Below are 26,016 nucleotides of genomic sequence, written 5' to 3'. Positions count from 1 at the left end.
ATCGCTGTAGTCAACTCTTGCATAATGTTACTATGTTTTCTGATTGCAGTCTGTTCTCCTGGCTTTTATGGGCATCGCTGTAGTCAAACGTGCCCGCAGTGTGTACACAGCAATGGTCCCTGCCATCATGTGACCGGACAATGTGACTGCCTACCTGGATTCACAGGAGCACTCTGCAATGAAGGTAAGAAGTAAAGGAGAACCTGTTGACAGATGGATAATACTTGATGATTTCTATACTTTAGTATGTTTTGAAAACTTCCCCAAAATGAAGCATTAAGTAAATCAGTGACTGACCCAGCCATGATAACACACCTCAGGTTTGCAGAGATCTATGAAGCTGTTGTGTTTGATGCCAAACAAGTGTTGCTGCGACCAGCAGGAGTGTTAAAATAACTAGTAACGATAACTAGTAATATTTGAACTGGATTCACTTCTAAACAACAAATTTCTGTAGGGGGACTATGTTTTAGAAAATAAATCAGATTATTTGCTAGAGAAATATATTATGCATTACTTTTAATTAATTTCCTCTATTTTCCCAGCTGCTTTTTGACTGAGACCTGACACCTCCCCTGTTCTCCTGTCCAGCAATTGAAAAGAGTTTTTTCATTTTCTACAGCACAAATATTTTGAAAAGATGGTCTAGCGTGATTCTGGGAATGGTTGTGATGATGCTTTTTTAAGTACAAAGAGATATAACTCTTTTTGACATTGAGGTTCTATAAATGGTTTCAATTCACCCATAATATTGTCAGCTTCTGATAGGGTGAAAAAGTTGAACATTAATTACCATAAAAGATGATGTCTGGTCCATATTTGGTCAAAAAATCTATTTGACTTGGGCTGTAAAAAGGAGGAGGGGCCAGCACAGATGCCTCAGTTGCCCTGCATTCTATCCACAGACCTGCCCACAGGGATTTATTCACCCAAACACAAACATTGATTTAAATCAACCTAATAAACGAAGGTTGACCGACGTGCCGTAAATGCGCAGTAGAGAGCAGCTCTACTGCGCATGTGCGGGCAAGCACTTCGGTCTCAGCGAGCGTCAGCTGAATTTACAAACATGGCAGTGGCAGCATCGATCGGCAATGGCGGCGAGGAGCGGCGGCTGCGAGGAGGAGTGGCGGCGACGAGGAGGTGCGGCAGCGGCGACGAGGAACGGTGGCAGCGGCGATGGCGACGGCCAGTAGTGAGGGAGGAGCGAGTGAGAGGGAGGGAGGAAAGAGAGAGGGAGGGACTGAGTGAGAGGGAGGGAGGAGAGAGAGAGAGACTGAGTGGGAGGGAGGGAGGAGAGAGAGAGGGAGGGACTGAGTGGGAGGGGGGCATGAGAGGGAGGGGGAGGGAGGGACTGAGTGGGAGGGGGGCGTGAGAGGGAGGGGTGAGGGAGTGGGGAGGGGGCGTGAGAGGGAGGGGTGAGGGAGAGAGGGAGGGAGTGAGAGGGGGGAGGGACTGAGGGAGTGAGTGAGAGGGAGGGGGAGTGAGGGGGAGGGAGAGGGAGGAGTGAGTGTGTGGGAGGGAGGGAGGTAGGGGCGTCAGCGGAATTTACCAACATGGCGGCGGCAGCGGCGGCGTTGTCGAGCGGCGGCGGCAAGGAGCGGCCATGGCGGTGGCAGCGACGAGGAGCAGCGGTGATGAGGGGCAGCGGCGGCGGCGACGGCCAGTAGCGAGGGAGGAGCGAGTGAGAGGGAGGGAGGAAAAAGAGAGGGAGGGACTGAGTGAGAGGGAGGAAGGAGAGAGAGAGACTGAGTGAGAGGGAGGGAGGGAGGAGAGTGGGAGGGGGGCATGAGAGGGAGGGGTGAGGGAGGGACTGAGTGGGAGAGGGCATGAGAGGGAGGGGTGAGAAAGAGGGAGGGAGTGGGAGGGGGCGTGAGAGGGAGGGGTGAGGGAGAGAGAGGGAGTGAGTGAGAGGGGGAGGGACTGAGAGGGAGTGAGTGAGAGGGAGGGGGGAGTGAGAGGGAGGAGAGGGAGGAGTGAGTGTGTGGGAGGGGAGGGAGGAGTGAGTGTGTGGGAGGGAGAGAGGTAGGGGGTGGGGAAGAGTGAGGGGAGAGAGAGAATGAAGGGGAGGTGAGAGACAGAGGGATGTGAGTAAGTGGAAGGTAAGAAGTTGTGGAGCAGAGAAAAAGGGAGTGGAGGAGGGCTGAGGGAGAGGGGATGGGATTGAGAGAGGGTGGGGAGTGACTGAGGGAAGGGGAGAGAGGTGGGAGTGACTGAGGGAAGGGGAGGGAGGTGAGAGTGAGGGGATGGAGGCAGTGGGAGACAGAGGGTGAGTAAGACTGAGTGGAGGGAAGGGGTGAGTGAACGAGGGGAAGGGGGAGTGAGGGAGAAAAAGTGTAGAAGGGTGCTGTGTTCGAAAATGGACTGAAAATTTTTTTAATGTAGCGCTTAACGGCTTGTAAGAACATAAGATATGCCACACTGGGTCAGACCAAGGGTCCATCAAGCCCAGTATCCTGTTTTCAACAATGGCCAATCCAAGTCACAAGTACCTGGCAAGAACTCAAACATTAAATAAATCTCAAGCTACTATTGCTTATTAATTAATAGCAATTTATGGTTTTTCCTCTAGAAACTTATCCAAACCTTTTTAAAACCCAGTTACACTACCTGCCATAACCACATCCTCTGGCAATGAATTCCAGAGCTTAACTATGTGCTGAGTGAAAAAGAATTTTCTTTAATTTGTTTTAAATGTGCTACTTGCTAACTTCATGGAGTGCCCTCTATTCCTTCTATTATCTGAGAGAGTAAATAACTGATTTACATTAACCCGTTCAAAACCTTTCATGATTTTGTAGACCTCTATCATATCCTCTATCATTTCCTGGAATCTTCTGAACCAAACCAAATATATAAGCTTCTGCCTCAGGCAGGAGTAACTCCAGCTTGGAGGGCTTTGCTGCCATTCATTTCAATAGATACATTTAATTATTTTAAAATATTACCTTGATTTTTCTTAATTGCTTTCTTTTACTCTACCTATATATATTATTGTATCTAAACAGGCAAATTAATTGTCTAAATAGCTCCCCTAATTTTAAAGTCTTTCATTTTTCAGACTAATCTATGCTTTTATAGTGAGGCAACCATGGGTCAAATATCTGAGACTCATCCTCAGTCCCACAGACACAGAGAAGATAGCTGCCCTTATTGTGGTGAATGTTGCTAGCTGAAGGAGTGGAGAATTTCCTCTAGCTCTTCTGGCTGGCAAGGGCCCAGGTGCCTCTAGAATATACCATTTGGGGGGTAGAGAGGGATAGATGGAAGAGGATTTAAAAAAACAAACAAACAACAACCTGGAAAACTAAACGTGTATCAAGCACTTTTTGTTTGTATTCACACATTAATACATGTATTTTATATTTCTAATTATTTAATTGTATTTTAATTTTTATCTGAACACCTATATATGTATTTTATTTTATGATTTAAGTACGTACATCTATACATGTATTTTATGTCCTTATTGTTTTGAATTATTTAATTGTGTTGTTTTAAGGTTTTATATTTATTTGTTCAATTTTAGTTGCCCCTGAGGCAGCTCTATGAGCGAAACTCGGCCAGAGTCGGGCATTGAAATAAAGGGCTTCTTCTGATCGTCCGATTCTCATTGTCTTTACTGTATCACAGCCAACTGGATCGGCTTCCGATTTGCTTTTTGGGTCCAACCGCATTTTCTCTCCTCACAAAGCAGCCTGCTCAATATTTAAATAATATGTGTGTTATTCACATTTTTTCTAGTGTGCCATAGCTTTTTTTTTCTCCTTCCCTCCTAATTTCTAGGTGGTTTTTCATGTTTTCTATCTTTGATTTTTCGATGTTTCTGCATTGAGTTTGATTTTTCATGGCTCCCCACAGGCCTGCTGTTGACACTTCTGTTTTTAATCTCATCTTGACCATTTCTCCTTTGAAACGTTCATTCCTCACTTTGATTTCACTATGCTTATTTTTTTGACATTGTTAGAAAGGAAGGCCAGTGGCTTCAAGTGTTGCACAGGAGGTGGACCCTTGAGCCGAGGTGGGGTTGACGCTACCGCAGGGCAAGCCCTACAGGTCCCCACTGTCGGTAGGTGGAGCTGGCTGACTGACAGAGGCCAGCTGGAGCTTCGCCAATACCAGCCCTCGTTCCCCGCAGGTTGAGCCCTTGGGTGCCGGGGCCAGCTGGAGTTAGGTGGGCCTCCGTCCAAGGTCTTCAGATGGACAAGGAGGAGGTCAGCCAGGGACCAGCAACGATAGGAGTGGAAGGTCTGAACTGGACGAGGCAGGGTCCCAGAGACCCAGGCGCCAAATGGAATGAGAGACAGGGGGCGCCCGAGTAAGAACAGGCTGAAGCCTGAGAAGCAAAGTCCAGAATAAGTATAGCAGAGGCGTTGTTGAACAGGCTGGAGTCAGGGCAGGCGGCAGGCAAGGAGGCATGGCAAGACAGGCAAGGAAGAATGTCAAGGCAATGGTCAGGTCCAGGAGACAATGAATAGCGTAGTCGGGCAAGGCAGAGGTAAGGTCCAGGAGATGATCAGTTGAGCGGTCAAGCAAAGCAGAGGTTGGGTCCAGGAGATGATCAGTAGCATGGTCAGGCAAAGCAGAGGTCGGGCCCAGGAGATGATCAGTAGCGTGGTCAGGCAAAGCAGAGGTCAGGTCCAGGAGTCAGTCCGTAGAACAAGTAGAGTAAATGCAGATCACAGGAACAAGGAAGAGTATCAAGACCAGGATGAGGAACACGGATAAGACAGGAACCAGGAACATGAAGGATTCACAAGAGGAGCAACGAAGTACACGACCAGCGTGGAGACCTGTTGCAAAGGCAACTAAGTGAGGCTGGGCCCGGCCTTATATACCGGGGCCCAGTGACATCATCATCCGGGGCCGCGGGTTGGTTTCCCGCCGGGGTCCCTTTAAAAGGAAAAAAGATGTGCGCCCTCCTAGGGAGGAGCGTGGCGCAGGACAGCGGCATCTCACCATGGAGCACGGATGTCCATCATAGAGATATGAGCACCGGGGGTGGCCCAAGGTCGAAGGTGGAGGCCCATGGCCGTGAGGGAAGTGGAGCCAGATGCTGGAACAGGCAGATGAGGGTAAGAGGGCCTGGCCGCGAGCCTGCTGCAGCCAGCATATGCAACATCAAGAAGTGCCTAGACTGAGATCAGAAGATGATCCTTATGGCCCTCCATACAATATGCTACAAGTGTCTGGGTGAAGAACATGAGGTAGCCAACTTCAGCATTTGAGACTTCAGGCCCATCTTGAGCTCAAGAAGAAGCCCAGTTGCACTGAACTAGTATCGAGGAGCTGGGTTGACAGCTGGAGGCAAAGAATTTCCAAAACATACTTCAACTCCTTTGGTGCCAAAGCATGTAATTAGGCCCAAAGAGTGAGTCCTTGCCTATTTTCCCATCTCCATTGAGAAGAGGACTTTGAGTGCTTGAGAGGAAGCCAAGAAGATCCAATTTTGAGGGGGTCACTGAAGGACAAGGCACTTTGATGCAGATCTCTTTTAGCACATAGCTCTGAGAGCAGGAAGTTACAGGAGTGTGCCATCTGACTCCTGAAGTGACCATACTTGGAGATTAACTCTGCCTTCCATTCTGAGCAATTACTACAACTGTTTCGAAAGGTCAGGCTTTATGCTGTCTATACCCCTTGAAGCACTCAGAGGGCAGTCATTCTACCCACTGGTTCCCCATCAACACTTTGCTTCACCTTTCTTTGAAGAGGAACTCAGGAGGCATATTGCAGAATCAGTGGCTCTATAAATGAGGTACTGAGAGCAGTTTGTGTTATGTGGCTTAACTCCTCTTGCCTCAAGTGAACCTCTTCTTGGAACACCTACTGCTGTGTAAAGTTCCTTTTTGTCAGCAGCAAGCTTCAAGTGTCAAGGTTTGATTTCAGTTCAGGGAGTACTGAGTCGTAGTTGAACAGCTTTGAGAAGAAACCTTCTCCTGATGTTCAGCAGTATTCTACTCAGCACAAGAGTCTACCTTTAGCGCTGAAAGGTGGTTGATTCAGGGTTCTGTGGAACTTTGACAGTTCTCTTCAGTCTTTATTGAGCATTACTCCAAAGATTCAGGGAAATTATTTTGTGGATCAGCAGAGTTCATCTCAGAAGAGGAGTTCTCTCCTGATCTCCCTGATGAACTCTCTCTTCTATAGCCTAGGAACAGTTCCCCACCTGAGTTTCCCACCAGATTTTGTACAAGTAGTGGCTGAGGTATTTCAGGTTGAGTTATAGGTCAAGGGAGAGCCCTGATACTTCTTTTTCGCCTTGAGTACCTGGATGCACTGAAAGAGTTAGTGGCAGTTCCTGTCCATTTTTTTTCCATCAGGATATAAGTAAGATGATGCAGTAGATCCCACAATTTTTATCAGCAAAAAGGAAGACAGCAAATATCTAGGTGGCTGAGGGATTTGATAAGGAAGACAGCAAATATCTAGGTGGCTGAGGGATTTGATAAGAAAGGTGGAGTCATGTGTCCATGATTAGATTACAGGGCTCTGAATGCCATCACAGTTCAGAATGGATAGCCTCTCCCACTCACTAATGTCTCTGAGAAGTTTGATTATTCAGGAACAACCTTAACTGGTTTAGAAAAGGAGATAAGTAGAAGACAGCTTTTAGAATAAGTGGAACATGGCTTTTAGAAAATGGTATGGTTACTTTGAATATTAAGTCCTTTTGGACTCTGCAGTGCAGCTTCCATATTCAAGCACATTGTTACTAACATTTTCAGAAATGTATTAGACCAATTTGTCATCATTTATTTGGATTATATTTTAATTTTTTTCCAATAAAATGACAACATGAGTGGCAGGGGTGTGATATTAAAGCACATCAGACTACAGAGGATTTTCAGCAGCCTGGAAAAATATGATTTCAATAAGCAGACCTTCCAGTTTTTAGGAAGCATGATTGGATCACATGGGCTACGTATGGATCCCACAAAGAGTGCAGCAGTCACAGAATGGCAAACCTCCATAAAAGTTCAAGGGAGTACAGCGCTTTCTTGAATCCATAAATTTCTACAGATGGATCTTCTAAAATAGTGACACCCATCACAGCTCTCCTGAAAGTGGATCCTGTTTCCAGTTGATGGCAGAGGTCCAACAGGCCTTCATGACTCTAAAAAGAGCATTTACCTCTGCACCATTTCTGGTACACCCAGTTCCTAATATTCATTAGAAAAGAATGAAATCAAGACATTACAGTACAGATTTGAACTAACTATTTATTTATTTATTTAAGAGTTTTTATATACCGTCATTAAGTTATTTACCATCATAACAGTTTACAATAGTGCACCAATATCAAAGTGAATATGGATCATAGTTTACATAGGTGGTGCCAGTACTATTCGGTAACAAACAATATAGACTAATATAATTTACTATAAGGATTATGCATATGAAGAAAATCAATTGGGGGATTGTATGTTTTATAGCGATGTATCCTGTTGGTTTGACTACAGTTAAAATTAGTGGTGAGATAAGTTCCAGTAGTAACTGGAATTTGTGAGCTTGGTGCTACATGTCCGCTTATTCTTGTTTACATGCTTGCATCACTCTCTTTGTTGAAGGCTAGTTTGAAAAGCCTGGTTTTGAGTTGTGTTTTGAAAAATTTATGGTTACTCTGAAGTCTAAGTTCAAGGGGCATGGAGTTCCATAAAATGGGGCCGGCCAGACACAGTGCACGTTCTCTGACTTGGGTAAGTCTTGCTGTTTTCATGGATGGAATGGTTAAAAGTGCTCTGTTTGCTGATCTTAAATTTATGTGTGGAACGTGGACTTGAAGTGCTGTGTTCAGCCATTCTGCTTTTTCGTCATGGATAAGTTTGTGTATTGTGCAGAGTGCTTTGAACTGTATTCTTTGTTCAATGAGTAGCCAATGTAGAGTGGCGAGAGTATCTGTGATGTGATCCCTTTTACTTTTCCCAGTGAGAATTCTAGCTGCGGTGTTTTGTAAAATTTGCAGGGGTCTTACAGTAGTATAGGGTAGGCCGAGTAGTAAAGCAGAACAGTAGTCAGTGCTTTACTTACTCAAAATGAAAATTAGAGTGAAAAATGGCCAGCTCATACAAGTACTCCTCTAAGGAATAGTAGTTCAAAAAGTATTCATTATTGGACTGTTAAACACTCCAATAAAAGGGGGAGGAGTTAAGATGGCCGCTTGAGTGGTTAACTTTTCACTTGCCTCTTGGTTTCCTCTTGGCTTTCTTTACCTTCTAAACTGTTAGGGTTATGGGCGAATTGCCCCAAATGACTCTTAGGAAGTTCTTTTTGGACATATTACATTTGCCTGTAGAGTCTATTCCTGTTGTAAATAAAATGTATTTCCTTTCTTTTAAGAAATATCCTAGCCAGGGTGATACCCCTCAAGTTTCTTTGGATATGTCCAATTTAACTGTTTCTTGAATCTATTTCTATTGAAATAATTGAAAGGGCAATAATATTAGTTTCTTTTATAATGAGCATGATGTGTCTTACATTATGAAAAGTTACTTTAAAAATATGGCGGTAGATTTTTCTGGGCCTCCTGGTCAGGATTTATCTTGTCCTAGCTAAGGTTATCATGAAAGACGCAGGAATTTTCTGACCATGCACTCAGAGGGTCAGGGCATAGGTGCTTCGTTCCTACTAGATATTCTTGCAAGTGTATTGTTAAAATTAGGAATGAATGCTATAGTTTTTTTTTGTTCCAAAACAACTTAGATTTTTCATTGACAGGAGAAAGCTGGCTGATTCTCCAGTGCACTCTTGAATTATGTTTTGACAATATTTTCTTTTAATAGGGTTGGGTTTCATGCTAAGGTCTTTTCCCAGTATATTTCTTTGATTTGTTTCTCCTACTTGTTTCTCCTACTTTTCCTCTCTTCCTACTTTTCCTCTCTTCCCTCCTCAAAATTTAGAGAGAACAATGTTTTGTATGACTTCTGTAGTATGTGTTTGCTTTTCTAACTGAATTGTTTCCTTTAGTTAAACTCTCTGGGGCAGATTTTCAAAGCCTACGCGCGCCGAGCCTATTTTGCATAGGCCCTGTGACGCGTGCAAGCCCCGGGATGCATGTAAGTCCTGAGGTTTGAAAAAATGGGCGGGACAGTCGGGGAGGGGGCAGGGGCGTGATCAGAGGCCTCTGCTAGGCCGCTGAGCCGGGAGATCACGTGCAGGTAATGGACCTCTCCCCCAAGAACTTATCCAATCCTTTTTTAAACACAGCTATACTAACTGCACTAACCACATCCTCTGGCAACAAATTCCAGAGTTTAATTGTGCGTTGAGTAAAAAAGAACTTTCTCCGATTAGTTTTAAATGTGCCACATGCTGCTTTCAAATCCTTTTGGAAAATCAACCCCTAAATGACCTGCAGTGAAATTATACCAGAAATTCATAGGCCCTTTATGGTTGAGAAGCAAAAAAAAAACCCCAGTCACCTTTCAACTTTGTCTGCCAGCATTGCCTTGGTTTCACTTATGTGGCATTATTAAAACCATATCACAAAAACCCATTCTCAGGCTGTCAGATGCTGCCACTACCACCAGCAATGATAATTAAAAGCCAGCCAGAATTTATTGTGAAATGGATTTTAGATTCCAGGATCATCTATTTATTTATTTGGATAACTTATATACCACCTACTCACAGCTTTAGGCAGATTACAAAAAAGTTTACATTCATAAAAATGTAAAACAAACATTAAAAACAAAAGAATGCTAAATAGTGCTGGCTCCATTATCTAACTGATTGGAGGAGATAATATAGTCTGGAAGATGACCATGGAACGTGGCAAGGGACATACAGGCCTACAGCTGTTTCAGTAAGACCATCCTCAGACTCCCGAATGGCCTCTCAGTGATGAAGGAAAATATAGTTAGGTTTGATGGGGTTTGCATCAGCAATCCCAGGGACTGAGAGCCAGAAAAACCTCTTCAGAGTCATGGATTGTTAGGAAGTACCTAGATCACTGTCGCCTTTTACCTTACCTTGTACCCAGAACAAGTCCCTTCTAGGAGGAAATGTGTTGGTTGAACAAAGGGCAAACTTGCCTCTGGTTTCTTAGTCAAATGATCATCTCTTTTCTCATCTTGTGGATCTCATGTAATGGTTTCTTCAGTATTTGTCTAAACAAGGCAGTGTATTCTGTCATGTGCAATACAGACTTTAACTTGTGGGTTATGCGATTAAGATAGGTGATTTTTTTCAGGATACCTGTCATGCTAGATGTTGTTTCCTCTTCAGACATGAATGCAGGCAATACAGTGTGTCCTATGAAGATAAAGCACTAATTATCTATTTTTTTAATCCACAAAAGTGAAAAGTGGAGGGAAGAGAGAGACAGTGAAGGAGAGGCTGGGAGAAAAAATCTAGGCGAGGAAGCATGGTATTACTTGCTGTATTCATGCCAATGCGACTCTCCTGCATATAAGTGCCTGAGGGTTTATAATGAGGCTTGGATATTCAGAGAGAAATTTATAAAACAGAAACCTTGTAATATATATGTGGCCTTGCTGGCTACCAAATGGTGCAGTTATAGCAAAAGTTGGTAGATTATATGGTTAATATGGGGAAACTTTCTAAGAACATAAGAACATAAGAAAATGCCATACTGGGTCAGACCAAGGGTCCATCAAGCTCAGCATCCTGTTTCCAACAGTGGCCAATCCAGGCCACAAGAACCTGGCAAGTACCCAAAAACTAAGTCTATTCCATGTAACCATTGCTAATGGCAGTGGCTATTCTCTAAGTGAACTTAATAGCAGGTAATGGACTTCTCCTCCAAGAACTTATCCAATCCTTTTTTAAACACAGCTATACTAACTGCACGAACCACATTCTCTGGCAACAAATTCCAGAGTTTAATTGTGCGTTGAGTAAAAAAGAACTTTCTCCGATTAGTTTTAAATGTGCCCCATGCTAACTTCATGGAGTGCCCCCTAGTCTTTCTACTATCCGAAAGAGTAAATAACCGATTCACATCTACCCGTTCTAGACCTCTCATGATTTTAAACACCTCTATCATATCCCCCTCAGTCGTCTCTTCTCCAAGCTGAAAAGTCCTAACCTCTTTAGTCTTTCCTCATAGGGGAGTTGTTCCATTCCCTTTATCATTTTGGTAGCCCTTCTCTGTACCTTCTCCATCGCAATTATATCTTTTTTGAGATGCGGCGACCAGAATTGTACACAGTATTCAAGGTGCGGTCTCACCATGGAGCGATGCAGAGGCATTATGACATTTTCCGTTTTATTCATCATTCCTTTTCTAATAATTCCCAACATTCTGTTTGCTTTTTTGACTGCCGCAGCACACTGCACCGACGATTTCAATGTGTTATCCACTATGACACCTAGATCTCTTTCTTGGGTTGTAGCACCTAATATGGAACCCAACATTGTGTAATTATAGCATGGGTTATTTTTCCCTATATGCATCACCTTGCACTTATCCACATTAAATTTCATCTGCCATTTGGATGCCCAATTTTCCAGTCTCACAAGGTCTTCCTGCAATTTATCACAATCTGCTTGTGATTTAACTACTCTGAACAATTTTGTGTCATCTGCAAATTTGATTATCTCACTCGTCGTATTTCTTTCCAGATCATTTATAAATATATTGAACAGTAAGGGTCCCAATACAGATCCCTGAGGCACTCCACTGTCCACTCCCTTCCACTGAGAAAATTGCCCATTTAATCCTACTCTCTGTTTCCTGTCTTTTAGCCAGTTTGCAATCCACGAAAGGACATCGCCACCTATCCCATTACTTTTTACTTTTCCTAGAAGCCTCTCATGAGGAACTTTGTCAAACGCCTTCTGAAAATCCAAGTATACTATATCTACCGGTTCACCTTTATCCACATGTTTATTAACTCCTTCAAAAAAGTGAAGCAGATTTGTGAGGCAAGACTTGCCCTGGGTAAAGCCATGCTGACTTTGTTCCATTAAACCATGTCTTTCTATATGTTCTGTGATTTTGATGTTTAGAACACTTTCCACTATTTTTCCTGGCACTGAAGTCAGGCTAACCGGTCTGTAGTTTCCCGGATCGCCCCTGGAGCCCTTTTTAAATATTGGGGTTACATTTGCTATCCTCCAGGTACAATGGATGATTTTAATGATAAGTTACACATTTTTACTAATAGGTCTGAAATTTCATTTTTTAGTTCCTTCAGAACTCTGGGGTGTATACCATCCGGTCCAGGTGATTTACTACTCTTCAGTTTGTCAATCAGGCCTACCACATCTTCTAGGTTCACCGTGATTTGATTCAGTCCATCTGAATCATTACCCATGAAAACCTTCTCCATTACGGGTACCTCCCCAACATCCTCTTCAGTAAACACCGAAGCAAAGAAATCATTTAATCTTTCCGCGATGGCCTTATCTTCTCTAAGTGCCCCTTTAACCCCTCGATCATCTAACAGTCCAACTGACTCCCTCACAGGCTTTCTGCTTCAGATATATTTTAAAAAGTTTTTACTGTGAGTTTTTGCCTCTACAGCCAACTTCTTTTCAAATTCTCTCTTAGCCTGTCTTATCAATGTCTTACATTTAACTTGCCAATGTTTATGCTTTATCCTATTTTCTTCTGTTGGATCCTTCTTCCAATTTTTGAATGAAGATCTTTTGGCTAAAATAGCTTCTTTCACCTCCCCTTTTAACCATGCCGGTAATCGTTTGCCTTCTTTCCACCTTTCTTAATGTGTGGAATACATCTGGACTGTGCTTCTAGAATGGTATTTTTTAACAATGACCACGCCTCTTGGACATTTTTTACTTTTGTAGCTGCTCCTTTCAGTTTTTTTCTAACAATTTTTCTCATTTATCAAAGTTTCCCTTTTGAAAGTTTAGCACGAGAGCCTTGGATTTGCACACTGTTCCTTTTCCAGTCATTAAATCAAATTTGATCATATTATGATCACTATTGCCAAGCGGCCCCACCACCGTTACCTCTCTCACCAAGTCCTGTGCTCCACTGAGAATTAGATCTAAAATTGCTCCCTCTCTCGTCGGTTCCTGAACCAATTGCTCCATAAAGCTATCATTTATTCCATCCAGGAACGTTATCTCTCTAGCGTGACCCGATGATACATTTACCCAGTCTATATTGGGGTAATTGAAGTCTCCCATTATTACTGCACTACCAATTTGGTTAGCTTCCCTAATTTCTCTTAGCATTTCACTGTCCATCTCACCATCTTGACAAGGTGGACGGTAGTATGTCAGGGAAGACTACAAATCCCTGACACACAAATCCCTTGTGTGTCAGGGAAGACTACAGTGATAGGCACTGTAGTCTTCCCTGACACACAAGGGATTTCTACCCATAAAGATTCAATTTTGTATTTAGTCTCATGCAGGATGTTTATCCTGTTGGACTCTATGCCATCCCGGACATAAAGCGCCACACCTCCTCCCGACTGCTCCTCTCTGTCATTGCGATATAATTTGTACCCCGGTATAGCACTGTCCCATTGGTTATCCTCTTTCCACCATGTCTCTGAGATGCCAATTAAGTCTATGTCATCATTTACTGCTAACAATTATCAATGGGCACCCAAACAATTGTAGAAGGATCCTTACTATACTAAATAGAACCTCAAAAATAGAACCTTCATGATAGATGTAACAACTCTTTCAAAAACTCTTAAATCCTCGTAGCACGAATGAAAGAAATTTTTAAACTATTAATAGAACAGAAAAATTTTTTTTGGAAGGAAAGGAATGTTTCATATACAAGATCATAAATCCCCAACCGGGGTAATATGACTATAAAGTGTAATCATAAACATCCCTCCTCCGACCAATGTGTGCAGTGTGTGTACAAAACAATATTACTATCAAAAAGCTTTTTTTTGAAGAATTTTTGTATGATGATCTAAAGAATTTTTTACTCTATAGAAGTGATGCAAAAATGCACTCAAGTGTTCAAATAATGATCAAATAATGAACACGCCACGCAGCCTTGATAACTGATCCCAAACAAGGGTATGAAACTTGAAAAGCCGCTGATGGACGCGACCCAAGAAGGCTTAAACGGCAGTCTCTTATGGCTTACAACAGAAGCTCCTGCAACACCCCGACTTATCTGATGGTTTGATGGGTCACCGACGTAGCCACGTTTCATCGGAAGAGGATTAACTCCCTGATGAAAGGTCTCAGTGCAGACCTGAAACGTGGCTACGTCGGTGACCCATCAAACCATCAGATAAGTCGGGGTGTTGCAGGAGCTTCTGTTGTAAGCCATAAGAGACTGCCGTTTAAGCCTTCATGGGTCGCGTCCATCAGCGGCTTTTCAAGTTTCATACCCTTGTTTGGGATCAGTTATCAAGGCTGCGTGGAGTGTTCATTTGATCATTATTTGAACACTTGAGTGCATTTTTGCATCACTTCTATAGAGTAAAAAATTCTTTAGATCATCATACAAAAATTCTTCAAAAAAAAGCTTTTTGATAGTAATATTGTTTTGTACACACACTGCACACATTGGTCGGAGGAGGGATGTTTATGATTACACTTTATAGTCATATTACCCCGGTTGGGGATTTATGATCTTGTATATGAAAAATTCCTTTCCTTCCAAAAAAAAATTTTCTGTTCTATTAATAGTTTAAAAATTTCTTTCATTCGTGCTACGAGGATTTAAGAGTTTTTGAAAGAGTTGTTACATCTATCATGAAGGTTCTATTTTTGAGGTTCTATCATTTACTGCTATACATTCTAATTCTCCCATCTTACTTCTTAGACTTCTGGCATTAGCATACAAACATTTCAAAGTTTGTTTTTTGTTTGTATTTTTATTCTGCTTTTTAATTGAAAGGGATAAGTTAGAATTTTTTAGGTCAGGTGAGTTTTTAGTTACAGGCACTTGGACTACTTTTCTAATTATTGGAACCTCACTGTTGGGATGCCCTAATTCTAATGCATCATTAGTATCCTTTAAAGATACCTCTCTCCGAACCATGCGCTGCTGAGCGACTGTCGGCTTTCCCCTTTGTTCTAGTTTAAAAGCTGCTCTATCTCCTTTTTAAAGGTTAGCGCCAGCAGTCTGGTTCCACCCTGGTTAAGGTGGAGCCCATCCCTTCGGAAGAGACTCCCCCTTCCCCAAAAGGTTCCCCAGTTCCTAACAAAACTGAATCCCTCTTCCTTGCACCATCGTGTCATCCACGCATTGAGACTCCGGAGCTCTGCCTGCCTCTGGTGACCTGTGCGTGGAACAGGGAGCATTTCAGAGAATGCTACCCTGGAGGTTCTGGATTTAATCTTTCTACCTAAGAGCCTAAATTTGGCTTCCAGAACCTCCCTCCCACATTTTCCTATGTCGTTGGTGCCCACCTGTACCACGACAGCCGGCTCCTCCCCAGCACTGCCTAAAATCCTATCTAGGTGACGTGTGAGGTCCGCCACCTTCGCACCAGGTAGGCATGTTACCAGGCGATCCTCACGCCCACCAGCCACCCAGCTATCTACATTCCTAATAATCGAATCACCAACTATGACGGCCGACCTAACCCTTCCCTCCTGGGCAGTAGGCCTTGGGGAGATATCCTCAGTGCGAAAGGACAATGCATCACCTAGAGAGCAGGTCCTTGCTACAGGATCCTTCCTGCTACACCTGGTTGGTGCTCTCCCATTATGAGACCTTCTTCCTCCAAGGCAGCACCAGGGCTGCCAGTCTGAAGTTGGGACTTGACTACTATGTCCCTGAAGGTCTCATCTATATACCTCTCTGCCTGCCTCAGCTCCTCCAGGTCTGCCACTCTAGCCTCCAGAGATCGGACTCGTTCTCTGAGAGCCAGGAGCTCTTTGCATCGCATGCACATGTACAACTTCTCACCGGTGGGTAAAAAATCATACATGTGACACTCGATACAAAAGACTGGGAAGCCCCCCTCTTGCTGCTGGACTGCTGCCTTCATCTCAATTTTGATCAGTTCCTAGTTAAGTTTTAGGTTGCTATGGGAGTAGGAATGTGTCTAACTTCCTTTAAATGTATTAGTGAATTCACTATGGGGCGGATTTTAAGAGCCCTGCTCGCCTAAATCCGCCCAAATCCGGGCGGATTTAGGCGAGCAGGGCCCTGCGCGCCGGTAGGCCTATGTTCAATAGGCCTACCGGCGCGCGCAGACCCCGGGACTCGCGTAAGTCCCGGGGTTTGGCGAGGGGGGCGTATCGGGGGCGGGTCCGAGCCGCGCAGCGTTTAGGGGGCGTGTCGGGAGCGTTCCGGGGGCGGGCCCAGGGGCGTGGCTATGGCCTGGGGCGGTCCGGGGGCGTGGCCACGCCCTCCGGACCCGCCCCCAGGTTGCGTCCCGGCGCGCTAGCGGCCCGCTGGCGCGCGGGGATTTACGTCTCCCTCCGGGAGGCGTAAATCCCCCGACAAAGGTAAGGGGTGGTTTAGACAGGGCCGGGCGGGTGGGTTAGGTAGGGGAAGGGAGGGGAAGGTGAGGGGAGGGCAAAAGGAAATTCCCTCCGAGGCCGCTCTGATTTCGGAGCGGCCTCGGAGGGAACGGGGGTAGGCTGCTCGGCTCGGCGCGCGCCGGCTATACGTAATTGATAGCCTTGCGCGCGCCGATCCAGGATTTTAGCAGATACGCGCGGCTCCGCGCGTATCTACTAAAATCCGGCGTACTTTTGTTTGCGCCTGGAGCGCCAACAAAAGTACGCCAACGCTCCTTGTTTGAAAATCTACCCCTTTGTGTCTGGTAGTGGCCTACCGGGGTCTGATCGAATTCTCAATAAAGTTTTTGTTGATGGTTTTTTTTGTTTGTTTTTTTTGTGAAAGTGGCACCAGCCTATAAATTAAGGGATGAGCTAGGGTTGGGAAATACAAACAGTCTAACTTCAGTTAGTCAGCTAGTTTTCCTAAAGATTCATCTGGAGTGCAGGAGGAGGTTTGTGCTGCTTGAGTGACAGTGTGGCCTTCTGCTAAGAGGTATGTACATACTGGGGAGTATAAAAGGAACAGGGACTGGTCACTGAGGAAGGAGTCTCTGAAGGATCCGCGCTACAGGAGAGAGAACAGGTACAAGTTCTAAGAGGAGTTGGGAGAGGCTGGGAGGAGTTTGGGGTGCTTCAGCAAGGCCTCAATGAGATGAGAACCAGGCAAAGAAGGGGAAAGGAGGAGTCTGAGGAAATCAAAGGTTGGGGATAAATGAGAAGCTGAAATCTAGAGTAAAGGAGAGAAGACTGCACTGGAGCCTGGCCCAGACACAAGAGAGAGAGATACCTGTGGGGATTTCCAGTGTGGGGCTGGGCTAAAGCATCTGCATACAGAAGGCGGTGAGTTACCTGGGAGCCATTCAGTGTGATGTGCAAGTAATTGGACTTATGAAAAGAGTTTGATAAAAAAGCCTTTGGGAAGAGAATTTTGGAGAGAGACTATTTTCATCTGGGATAGCAGAGGACCTGGGAAGGAAAAAACAAGATGTAATTAGGACAGGAGAGAGAGGCTGGAAAAGTGTGAACAGTGATTTTTTTTTTAATCTTGATTTGTGTTTTTCCTGATATTTGTTATTTTTCTGGACTTTGATTTTATGTTATTGAACTGATTTACTTTTGAAGTAATGTGTTATTATTTTGGAGCACAATTATGCTGTAGACCAGTGATGGTGAACTCCAGCCCTCGAGTGCCACAAACAGGCCAGGTTTTCAGGATATCCACAATGAATATGCATGAGATAGATTTGTATACAATGGAGACAGTGCATGCAAATCTTTCTCATGCATATCCATTGTAGATATCCTGAAAACCTGGCCTGTTTGTGGCACTCGAGGACTGGAGTTCGCCATCACTGCCCTAGACGACTGATTTTTCATGGGAGTGTCCTTGGTCCAGTTTGGGCCTTGCAGGTGATCCTGCCCTCCAGGCCACAGTACCTGGAGAGAATGAACCATTCCCCCACCCTGGGTGAGCCGGACCAACGCTCCCCAGGCTGGGAAGGTGATTCCCGAGGAAGGTAAGGTTACACATATTTAAGGAAAGGGGTTAGAACAAGCAGTCCATCTCCCCCCCTCCTTTTTTTTTTTTTTTTTTTTTTTTGTGGACTGTATTCATCTATTAAAACTCAGTTTCAACTTTATTCATCTATTAAAACTCTATTTCAACATTCTGTAACATATGTATATGGAAAATGTCGACATTGCACATTGAATACCTATGAGTCTGAGGTCCCATGTGGCTGAAAATAGTCAATCATTTTATGAATGGTCTCTCCACAGTGTGTCCCAGTAAAAGGTTTGGAAAGAATTGTGCTGCAGTTTGTACATGCACCAACAATGGAACTTGTAATCCCATTGATGGATCTTGCCAGTGTTATCCAGGCTGGATTGGCAGCGATTGTTCTCAGTGTAAGTTCAACGATAAGAAAGCACAGTTAATTCCACTTGTATTTATTTAAGATAACTGCACCTCGTTGCAATGCATGCATTTTAAAAGTTTTGGTTTTTTTTCTTGGTTACCCACTGAAATTGTTTAATTCGTACATCACAGTCTGCTGAGCTATGTTCTCTGTGGCATCATGTTTCTGTAGCTGAATAACTATTAAATAGATAGCCTGCTGTTATCCTTATGTGCCTTCAGCTAAAATGTAATTTGCACTCTCATACTAACCGCTCATGATGTATATTGCACCTAATTTTGGACATGTAGAGTTTTTTTCTTTCAGACTCTGTTTTTGTACCTACATTTTTATTAGCAGAAATGAGAAACACAGATTAAGATGATCTATATGCAGGAGGTTAAGATGAGAATAGAAAGGCTTGCAGCAAGCCACATTCTTTTCTTATAGTATTGTGCCCCAATCCTCTCTTTAATGTTTGAGTTTATCTTGTGCCCTGGTTCTTCTGTTCTCTCAGCTCCTCTATGCTCTGTTACTGGTGGGGGTGGGAGAGGGGCACAGTGCTTGTATTTCATGTGTAGAGACAATAGAAGGGGCATTATGTTGGGCCAGCCCAGTAACTCAGTGGTGCTGTTGTGCACTTAGATGCAGACTACCTGGCTTTGATTCTTGGGTCAGGCCTTTCGCTTCCTGGGCCAGCCAGGCCGGGGATGCTGCAGAGGCACCATTCACAGCCCCTGAAGGGGAAGGCATCTCAGTCCTTGCGCAACAGCAACACCGAGCGACCAGATTTAGGGCCCATGATGGCAGGGATTTGCTGAGGACTGTTGCTGCAATGACTGGGCTAAGTGAGCTTGAAAGGGATATAAAATAGGGGGAAAATTCCCAGGTAGTTGCAAATGAAGGATTTATGGCACCGTGGCCCAACAGAGGTTGGTCTTGATTAAACTGGAAGTTAAAGGAGCAGGAGGAAATGGCTAGGCCAAAAAAAAAAGGAAAGCATTGTCAGCAAAATGAATGAGAGTCACTATTTTGGGACTACCCCTAGCGACTAACGCAGAGGATGTTTATTTAGTTTGAGCAAAGGCGTTCAGTTCCTATGAAAAATAAAGACTCCATTCATTTCTCTATGAACCAGTGGCCTTTGGGCAAGCATTTTGACCTTTTCTTCTCTCTGTGACCCTGACATTCCAAATTGTTTGACCTATGACCTTCCTTCAAAGAAAAGCAAGAGGTCTTCCTTCCAGGCTACAACCAAGCATGGAGAAATCAAGAAGAGAATAAGATTTAAAGGGGCCCTCATTCAATTTTTTTTCCTTATTTCATGAAACACATCTTAGATGATATTATGATCTCCCCTTCCTTAGGCTTTGAGTATACAGTTTGGGATGTAAGTCTTAGCTTTAGGATATACATGCTTAAAACTAGATTTTATACATCTAATATACATTACTCATGTAAGTGGACTTTTGAAAATTGCTACAATATGTTTGTCTGCAGATGGCTCCATTTAATAATTTACTTGCAAGCAATTCCGTAAAATATACAGGTAGAAAAGTCACATATGTATAGAATAAAATGGTTATGAAACTCAGATCTCTACATAGTTCACAGAGTTGTTTAAATAAGTAGTGTTACATCTGGTGGCTCACGGGACGGCCCTGTGAGCTGCCGCACTCACCCCAGACCCTGCTGGTCTCTTTCTGCGGCACGGATGCCACCAATGAGGGAGTACTGCCAAGTGCTGCTTGCCTGGATACCACCATCTTCCTGCTCCGTCCTGAAGCCCCCTTGCGCGCCCTGTCATGACATTACTGGCTCTCTCTCTCTAAATATATAAGGCTTCCCAAGACGATTCCATGATGCCTCAGCAATGGGTCTCCTGCCTAGTGCAGTGTGTGTTACTCCTGCGTTCAGCCATTTCTGTGTTCAGCGTCCTCTGTTCCTGTTATCCGCTGTTCCTCATCCACACTTTGCAATGCCCAGCATGTTTTGTCCAGCCTCTTCTGCTCCTCCCAGTCTCGTCCAGTGTCTCTTTGTGTGTCTTCGTCCACCCTGGCCTGATTTCTTGGTACCGACCTCTTACCTTGGACCTGACTTCGCTTGCCTGCTGCCTGGACCTGATCTATAGTTTTGGACCTGAGTACGCTCATCTGGTCATCTGCCTCTGTTCATCTGCCCCGACCCTTAGCCTGTTCTTGGTAGCTCCAGTCTGCTGCCTGTCCTGACTCTGGTGTGCCCTTGGATTTCTCTCTCTACCGCACTAGGGACCCACCTAAGTCCTGCCGGCCACCAGAACCCAAGGACTCAACCTGCAGGGGAGGCGGCTGGTATAGGTCAAGCTTCAGTCTGTTGGCATAGTCCTCATAGGTTTGCCTACAAGGCAGCATCAACTACATCACAGCACTAAGGGCTCACTCCCATGCCACTCATCACATGTAGTCACTGTATGTTAACTGCATTGTCTACAATAAAATTGCAATGTATTTATTAAGAATCATTATTTATTCCAGCAATATTTGTCTATTTTCGTCTAAGTAGTCATGCATATCTTTGGTAGCTAAGATGACATTTTATTTGGCAACTGACAAAAATGTTGGAGAAAGGCTAGCAAAAATGTAATGCTACCAGTAGTGGATTTTGTACTTTATTAATTGGCCACTTTAATTAGTCACATAGTGGAAGTAATTTTCAAAAGAGTTGCACATGTAAATGTAACATATTATCATAGCAATTTTCAAAAACCTATATATGCGCTTGAAGTGCACTTACACGTGTAAAACCTATTGACAATTCAATAGCATATATTTCTTTATTTTAAGTTAAAAGGGGTAAAAAATAACAGAAATATATAAAGCTGTTGAATAAGAGAGCAAGCAGGGCTTCAAGATTAATGTCTTGTCTCTGGTAGCTGTCATCTTTGATTACTTCTTACCTTATGAGCCATGAACCAAGGATAGTCTCTTCTTGGCTTTTTGACTGAGAACCTGTACAATATAGGGGGTTAACACCCTGCCATCTAACGCTATTGTGTTATGACTGTCGGTCGCGGCCGCCCGCAGCCGACCCAACTCACATCATGTACTGCCCTGCTCTCCTCTCCGGCTGTAGCCAGTCGCTCCCAATGCATGCTGTCTATCTCCTGGGACTTCTCATGGTGGCTGGGACGCCGCCGACCTCCATGCCTCCTCCTGGCCTTCCTAGGCACGCGCACGCACCACTGAGTGTTCCTTTAAGAACACTATGGCGGGAACCTCAGGGGCATCTGCTATTGATGACATCACCAGCCGGGATTCATAAGCACCACTCTGGGCCTGTACTAATCGACTTGGCAATGAGTTCCTTCGCTATTGGTGCTTGTGCTTGTCTGCCCGGACGTCTGTTCCTGCTTGGATCTCTACTTCGGTTCCTGGACTCTGGCTCGGGTACCCGCACCTCGGGGGCCTGTGTGCGCTTCATGGGAGACTTGTCTCCAGACCTCCCTGCTCCTCGGGGTGGTCCCTGCGCCTCTCCAGAGGTCCTGCCTGTTGACCTCTCCACTCCTCGGGGTCGCCCTGGAACTACCTTACAGAGACTCTTGCTCCACACGTCCCCACTCCTTGGGGCCATGTCTACATCTGTGTCTACGTGTCTACACCAGTTACTTGCTCCGCAGTCCCCCACTCCTCGGGGCAGTGTCTACATCCCTACATCGCAACCGGCTCTGCATTTGCCTACGTCTCCACATCAGTGACTTGCTCCACTCTTTCCCGCTCCTCGAGGTAGGGCCTAAGTCGCTACTTCAGCAACTTGCTCCATGCCTCCCCACTCCTCGGGGCAGTGTCTACATCTCTACTTGAATGACTTTGCTCCTGCTTCCCCACTTCTCGGGGCAGTCTCCATTACTACTGCTAATCTGACTCTGCACTTCCCCGCTCCTCGGGGCAGCCTACATCGCTGCTGCTAGGACTGACTCTGTGCTCCCCCGCTCCTCGGGGCAGTCCCTACATCATCATACCAGAGACGCTGTTACAACGCTATACTATAGTTGTGTCTCCTACTACTGCTGACCCTGCCTCCTGATGATGAGGACCTGTGGGGCTCCTCCCCTCAGGCTGTAACAACACTCACCTCGGGCCTAGGGTCCAATAAACCCATGAATCCTAACAAATTGCCAAGTCCGTGGACCCGGCAGAGGTCTCAGCTATCCAGGCCATCCCTGACCTGGCACAACGAATCAGTGAGCAACAAAGGTTCCTGAAAACACTTGCAGCAGCTATTGATAACTTGAGCACTCGTTTGGACGCCGCAATGATTACTACTTTGACGTCTCCCAAGCTTAACACTTCCACCTCTATGACGGTTCCCCGGCCTACTGTGCCCTTGCCGGCACCTTCACGTTCTTCTGGGAACCCTCTTATGTGCAGGGGGTTCCTGAATCAGTGTAATATACACTTCTGCCTACAACCAGCTTATTTCCCAGATGTGATTACCAAGACTACCTATATCCTTTCCCTCCTGGATGGTAAGGCCTTGGCCTGGGCATCACCCCTCTGGGAGCTTGCTGACCTGGTCCTTCGAGACCTGCCCTGGTTTCTGGCCCTATTCTGCTCTGTCTTCAATCCCAGCAGAAGATCCGCTTCTGGATACGCTCTTCTCCGCTCTTCTCCACCTTCAACAAGGCACCCGGCCGTTAACAGACTATGTCATTGAATTCAGGACCTTGTCGTCTGAACTCCATTGGGACTCTGATTGCTTACGGTCCATTTTCCTTGAGGGACTGGGCCCCCGGATCAAAGATGAGTTAGCGGCTCAGGAACTGCCTGCATCCCTGGATTCATTGATAGACCTAGCTGGATGCATCGATTGCCGGCTGCAGGAACGCTCACAAGAGTCTAGAGCATCCAAAAGATCTACGCCAAGCTCTTCTTGAACGCTCATCATCTCCCCAGCTGGACATGGCTCCAAGCAAAATGGAAGATGAGCCTATGCAGATGGGCTGGAGCAGACTCTCTCCCAAGGAACGCCGCCGCAGTCAGCAATCGGGCCTCTGCTTATACTGCGGTCAACCCGGACATGCCATAGCCACATGTCCAGTCTGTCCAGGAAACTCCCGGGCCTAGGTTCAGCAGGAGGACTGCTGCTAGGCCTGACTTCGCCTTCTTCTCCATTGACGCTGTCCATCTCTATCAAATTAGATAACCAGGTGTTCTATACCCTGGCCTTAGTGGACTTGGGGGCTGGTGGGAACTTTATCCTTAAACAATTGACTGAGCATCTCCGAATTCCCACCAGCCACTCCCCAGTGCCTTTACTTCTCTTGTCCATCCATGGAGAACCACTACCTGGTGAGGTCACTCACACCACTGCTTCTGCTTGCTTTAGAGCCAGATGTTGCCAAAATTTCAAAGGGGCGTCACCATGGCATTTTGCCTATGGGTGTCAAAATTGTAAATCCAGCCCTGCCTGCCTTATCATGGCTTGGATTTTTTTTTTTGTACTAGATTATTACCTCCTGCTCCTTTGGGCTTCCAGCTCAATTGGAAACAGGGCTGAGAAGATCTGGTGCCCTAGGCCTTTTTTTTTTTTTTGCAATTTCCTGGGAATTTTGTTCCCCACTATTTTATATTCTCTTCTACCATGGTTTGAATTTATTCAGCATTTTTTCTAACATTGCACACTTTAGTCTTTCCTTCCTCCAAAAATCTTTCATTCTTATCCTAAAGTGAAATGGAGGGAAAAGTCAGTAAGGTGAAAGAATGCGTCATTGTTGCCTCGCTGTCTTCACTGTACAATGTTAATAACTTGATTTTTCTGTGTTCCAGCTTGCCCACCTGCCCATTGGGGGCCAAACTGCATCCATACATGCAACTGCCACAACGGAGCATATTGCAGCGCCTATGATGGAGAGTGTAAATGTGCTGCTGGATGGACAGGACTCTACTGTACTCAAAGTGAGCTAGTGTTTATTTTTGTTTCAATAATTACTCCTGTAATGAGAGTAAAAAGCCAATGTTCACAGTTTCCTTCAGTTTGTGTTTCATAGAGATTTTTGAAGCTAAGACTTGTAATGAGGTAATTTTCATATAGAAACATAGAAATGACAGAAAAGGACCAAATGGTCCATCCAGTCTACCCAGCAAGCTTATGGTAGTAACTATTGGCCATACGAGCCACCTTTATAATTATCAGTTTCCTAACATCAACAGCATAAAGGCTTCTTGGTTAAAGGTAGTAACCATCATATCAGCAACTTACTCCCTTGCTTATTTGTTTTCCCAGAATGTGCAATTCAATGTCCTTGTTGGTTGCTGTCTGAATCTAATTCCCCATTTCCTATTTTTCCCCTGCCGTTGAAGCAGAGAGCAATGATGGAGTTAAATCAACAGCATAAAGGCTTATTGGTTAAGGTAGTAACCACCACACCAGCAAGTTACCCCCATGCACTCTTTTCTTCATTCCCATCTTCTAGCCTTAAGGGATCCACAGTGTTTATCCCATGCCCCTGTGAAATCTTTTACTGTTTTTGTTTTCACCACTTCTTCCGGAAGGGCATTCCAGTTATCGACCACCCTTTCTGTGAAGAAATATTTCTTGTTATTGGTTCTGAGTCGTCCTCCCTGGAGTTGCATTTTGTGACCCCTAGTTCTTCTGATTTCTTTCCAATAGAAAAGGCTTGTCATCAATTGTGCATTATTAAAACCTTTCAGGTATCTGAAGATCTGTATCATATCTCCCCTGCACCTCCTCTCCTCCAGGGTACACATATTTAGGTCCTTCAACCTCTCCTCATAAGTCATTTGATGGAGACCCATCACCATTTTGGTCACCCTTCTCTGGACTGCCTCCATCCTGTCTCTGTCCCTTTTGAAATACGGTCTACAGAACTAAACTCAGTATTCCAGGTGAGGCCTCACCAAGGACCTGTACAAGGGGATTATCACCTCCTTTTCCTTATTGGTTATTCCACTCTCAATGCAGCCCAGCATTCTTCTGGCTTTTGCTATCGCTTTGTCACATTGCTTCGCCGTCTTCAGATCACGAAACACTATCACCCCAAGGTCTCTCTCTTGTTCTGTGCACAACAGCCCTTCACCCCCCATCACATACAGCTCTTTTGGATTACCGCACCCCAGATACATGATTCTGCACTTCTTGGCATTGAATCCCAGCTGCCATATCTTCGACCACCGTTCAAGCTTCCTTAAATCATATCTCATTCTCTCTACTCCTTCAGGTGTATCCACTCTGTTGCAGATCTTAGTATCATCTGAAAATAGGCAAACTTTACCTTCTATCTCTTCTGCAATGTCGCTCACAAAGATATTGAACAGAACTGGTCCCAACACTGATTCCTCTGGCACTCCACTTAACACCGTTTTCTCTTCAGATCAGGTTCCATTTATCATCACATCTGTCTTCTATCTGTCAACCAGTTTGTAATCCATGCCATCACATTGGCGCTCACTCCGAAGCTTCTCATTTTATTCATGTGTCTTCTGTGTGAGGCTGTATCAAAAACTTTACTAAAATCCAAGTAAATCACATTGAATGCTCTTCCCTGATCCAATTCTCTAGTCACCCAATCAAAAAAATCAATCAGATTGGTCTAACTGGACCTTCCCCTGGAAAATCCATGCTGAGTCAGATCGAGCAACCCACTGGATTGTAGATAGTTCACTATCCTTTCCTTCAGCAGAGTCTCCATTAA

At 44.8% G+C, this 26,016-nt stretch overlaps 1 protein-coding gene across 3 annotated transcripts in view; it reads left to right on the top strand.

Annotated features, from left to right (window-relative positions):
* MEGF10 (multiple EGF like domains 10) overlaps positions 1-26,016 on the top strand; it is a 419,721-nt gene that overhangs the window by 320,809 nt on the left and 72,896 nt on the right. For all 3 annotated transcript variants that reach the window (XM_029619232.1, XM_029619240.1, XM_029619250.1), the window contains 3 exons: positions 50-184; positions 18,208-18,336; positions 24,131-24,259. In XM_029619232.1, the coding sequence (XP_029475092.1) occupies positions 50-184; positions 18,208-18,336; positions 24,131-24,259 (393 nt within the window). The remainder of the gene's footprint in view (positions 1-49; positions 185-18,207; positions 18,337-24,130; positions 24,260-26,016) is intronic.

The sequence above is a fragment of the Rhinatrema bivittatum genome, chromosome 1 (assembly GCF_901001135.1).
Source record: "Rhinatrema bivittatum chromosome 1, aRhiBiv1.1, whole genome shotgun sequence".
Classification (NCBI taxonomy): Eukaryota; Metazoa; Chordata; class Amphibia; order Gymnophiona; family Rhinatrematidae; genus Rhinatrema; species Rhinatrema bivittatum.
This window is presented reverse-complemented; position numbering and strand designations above follow the sequence as displayed.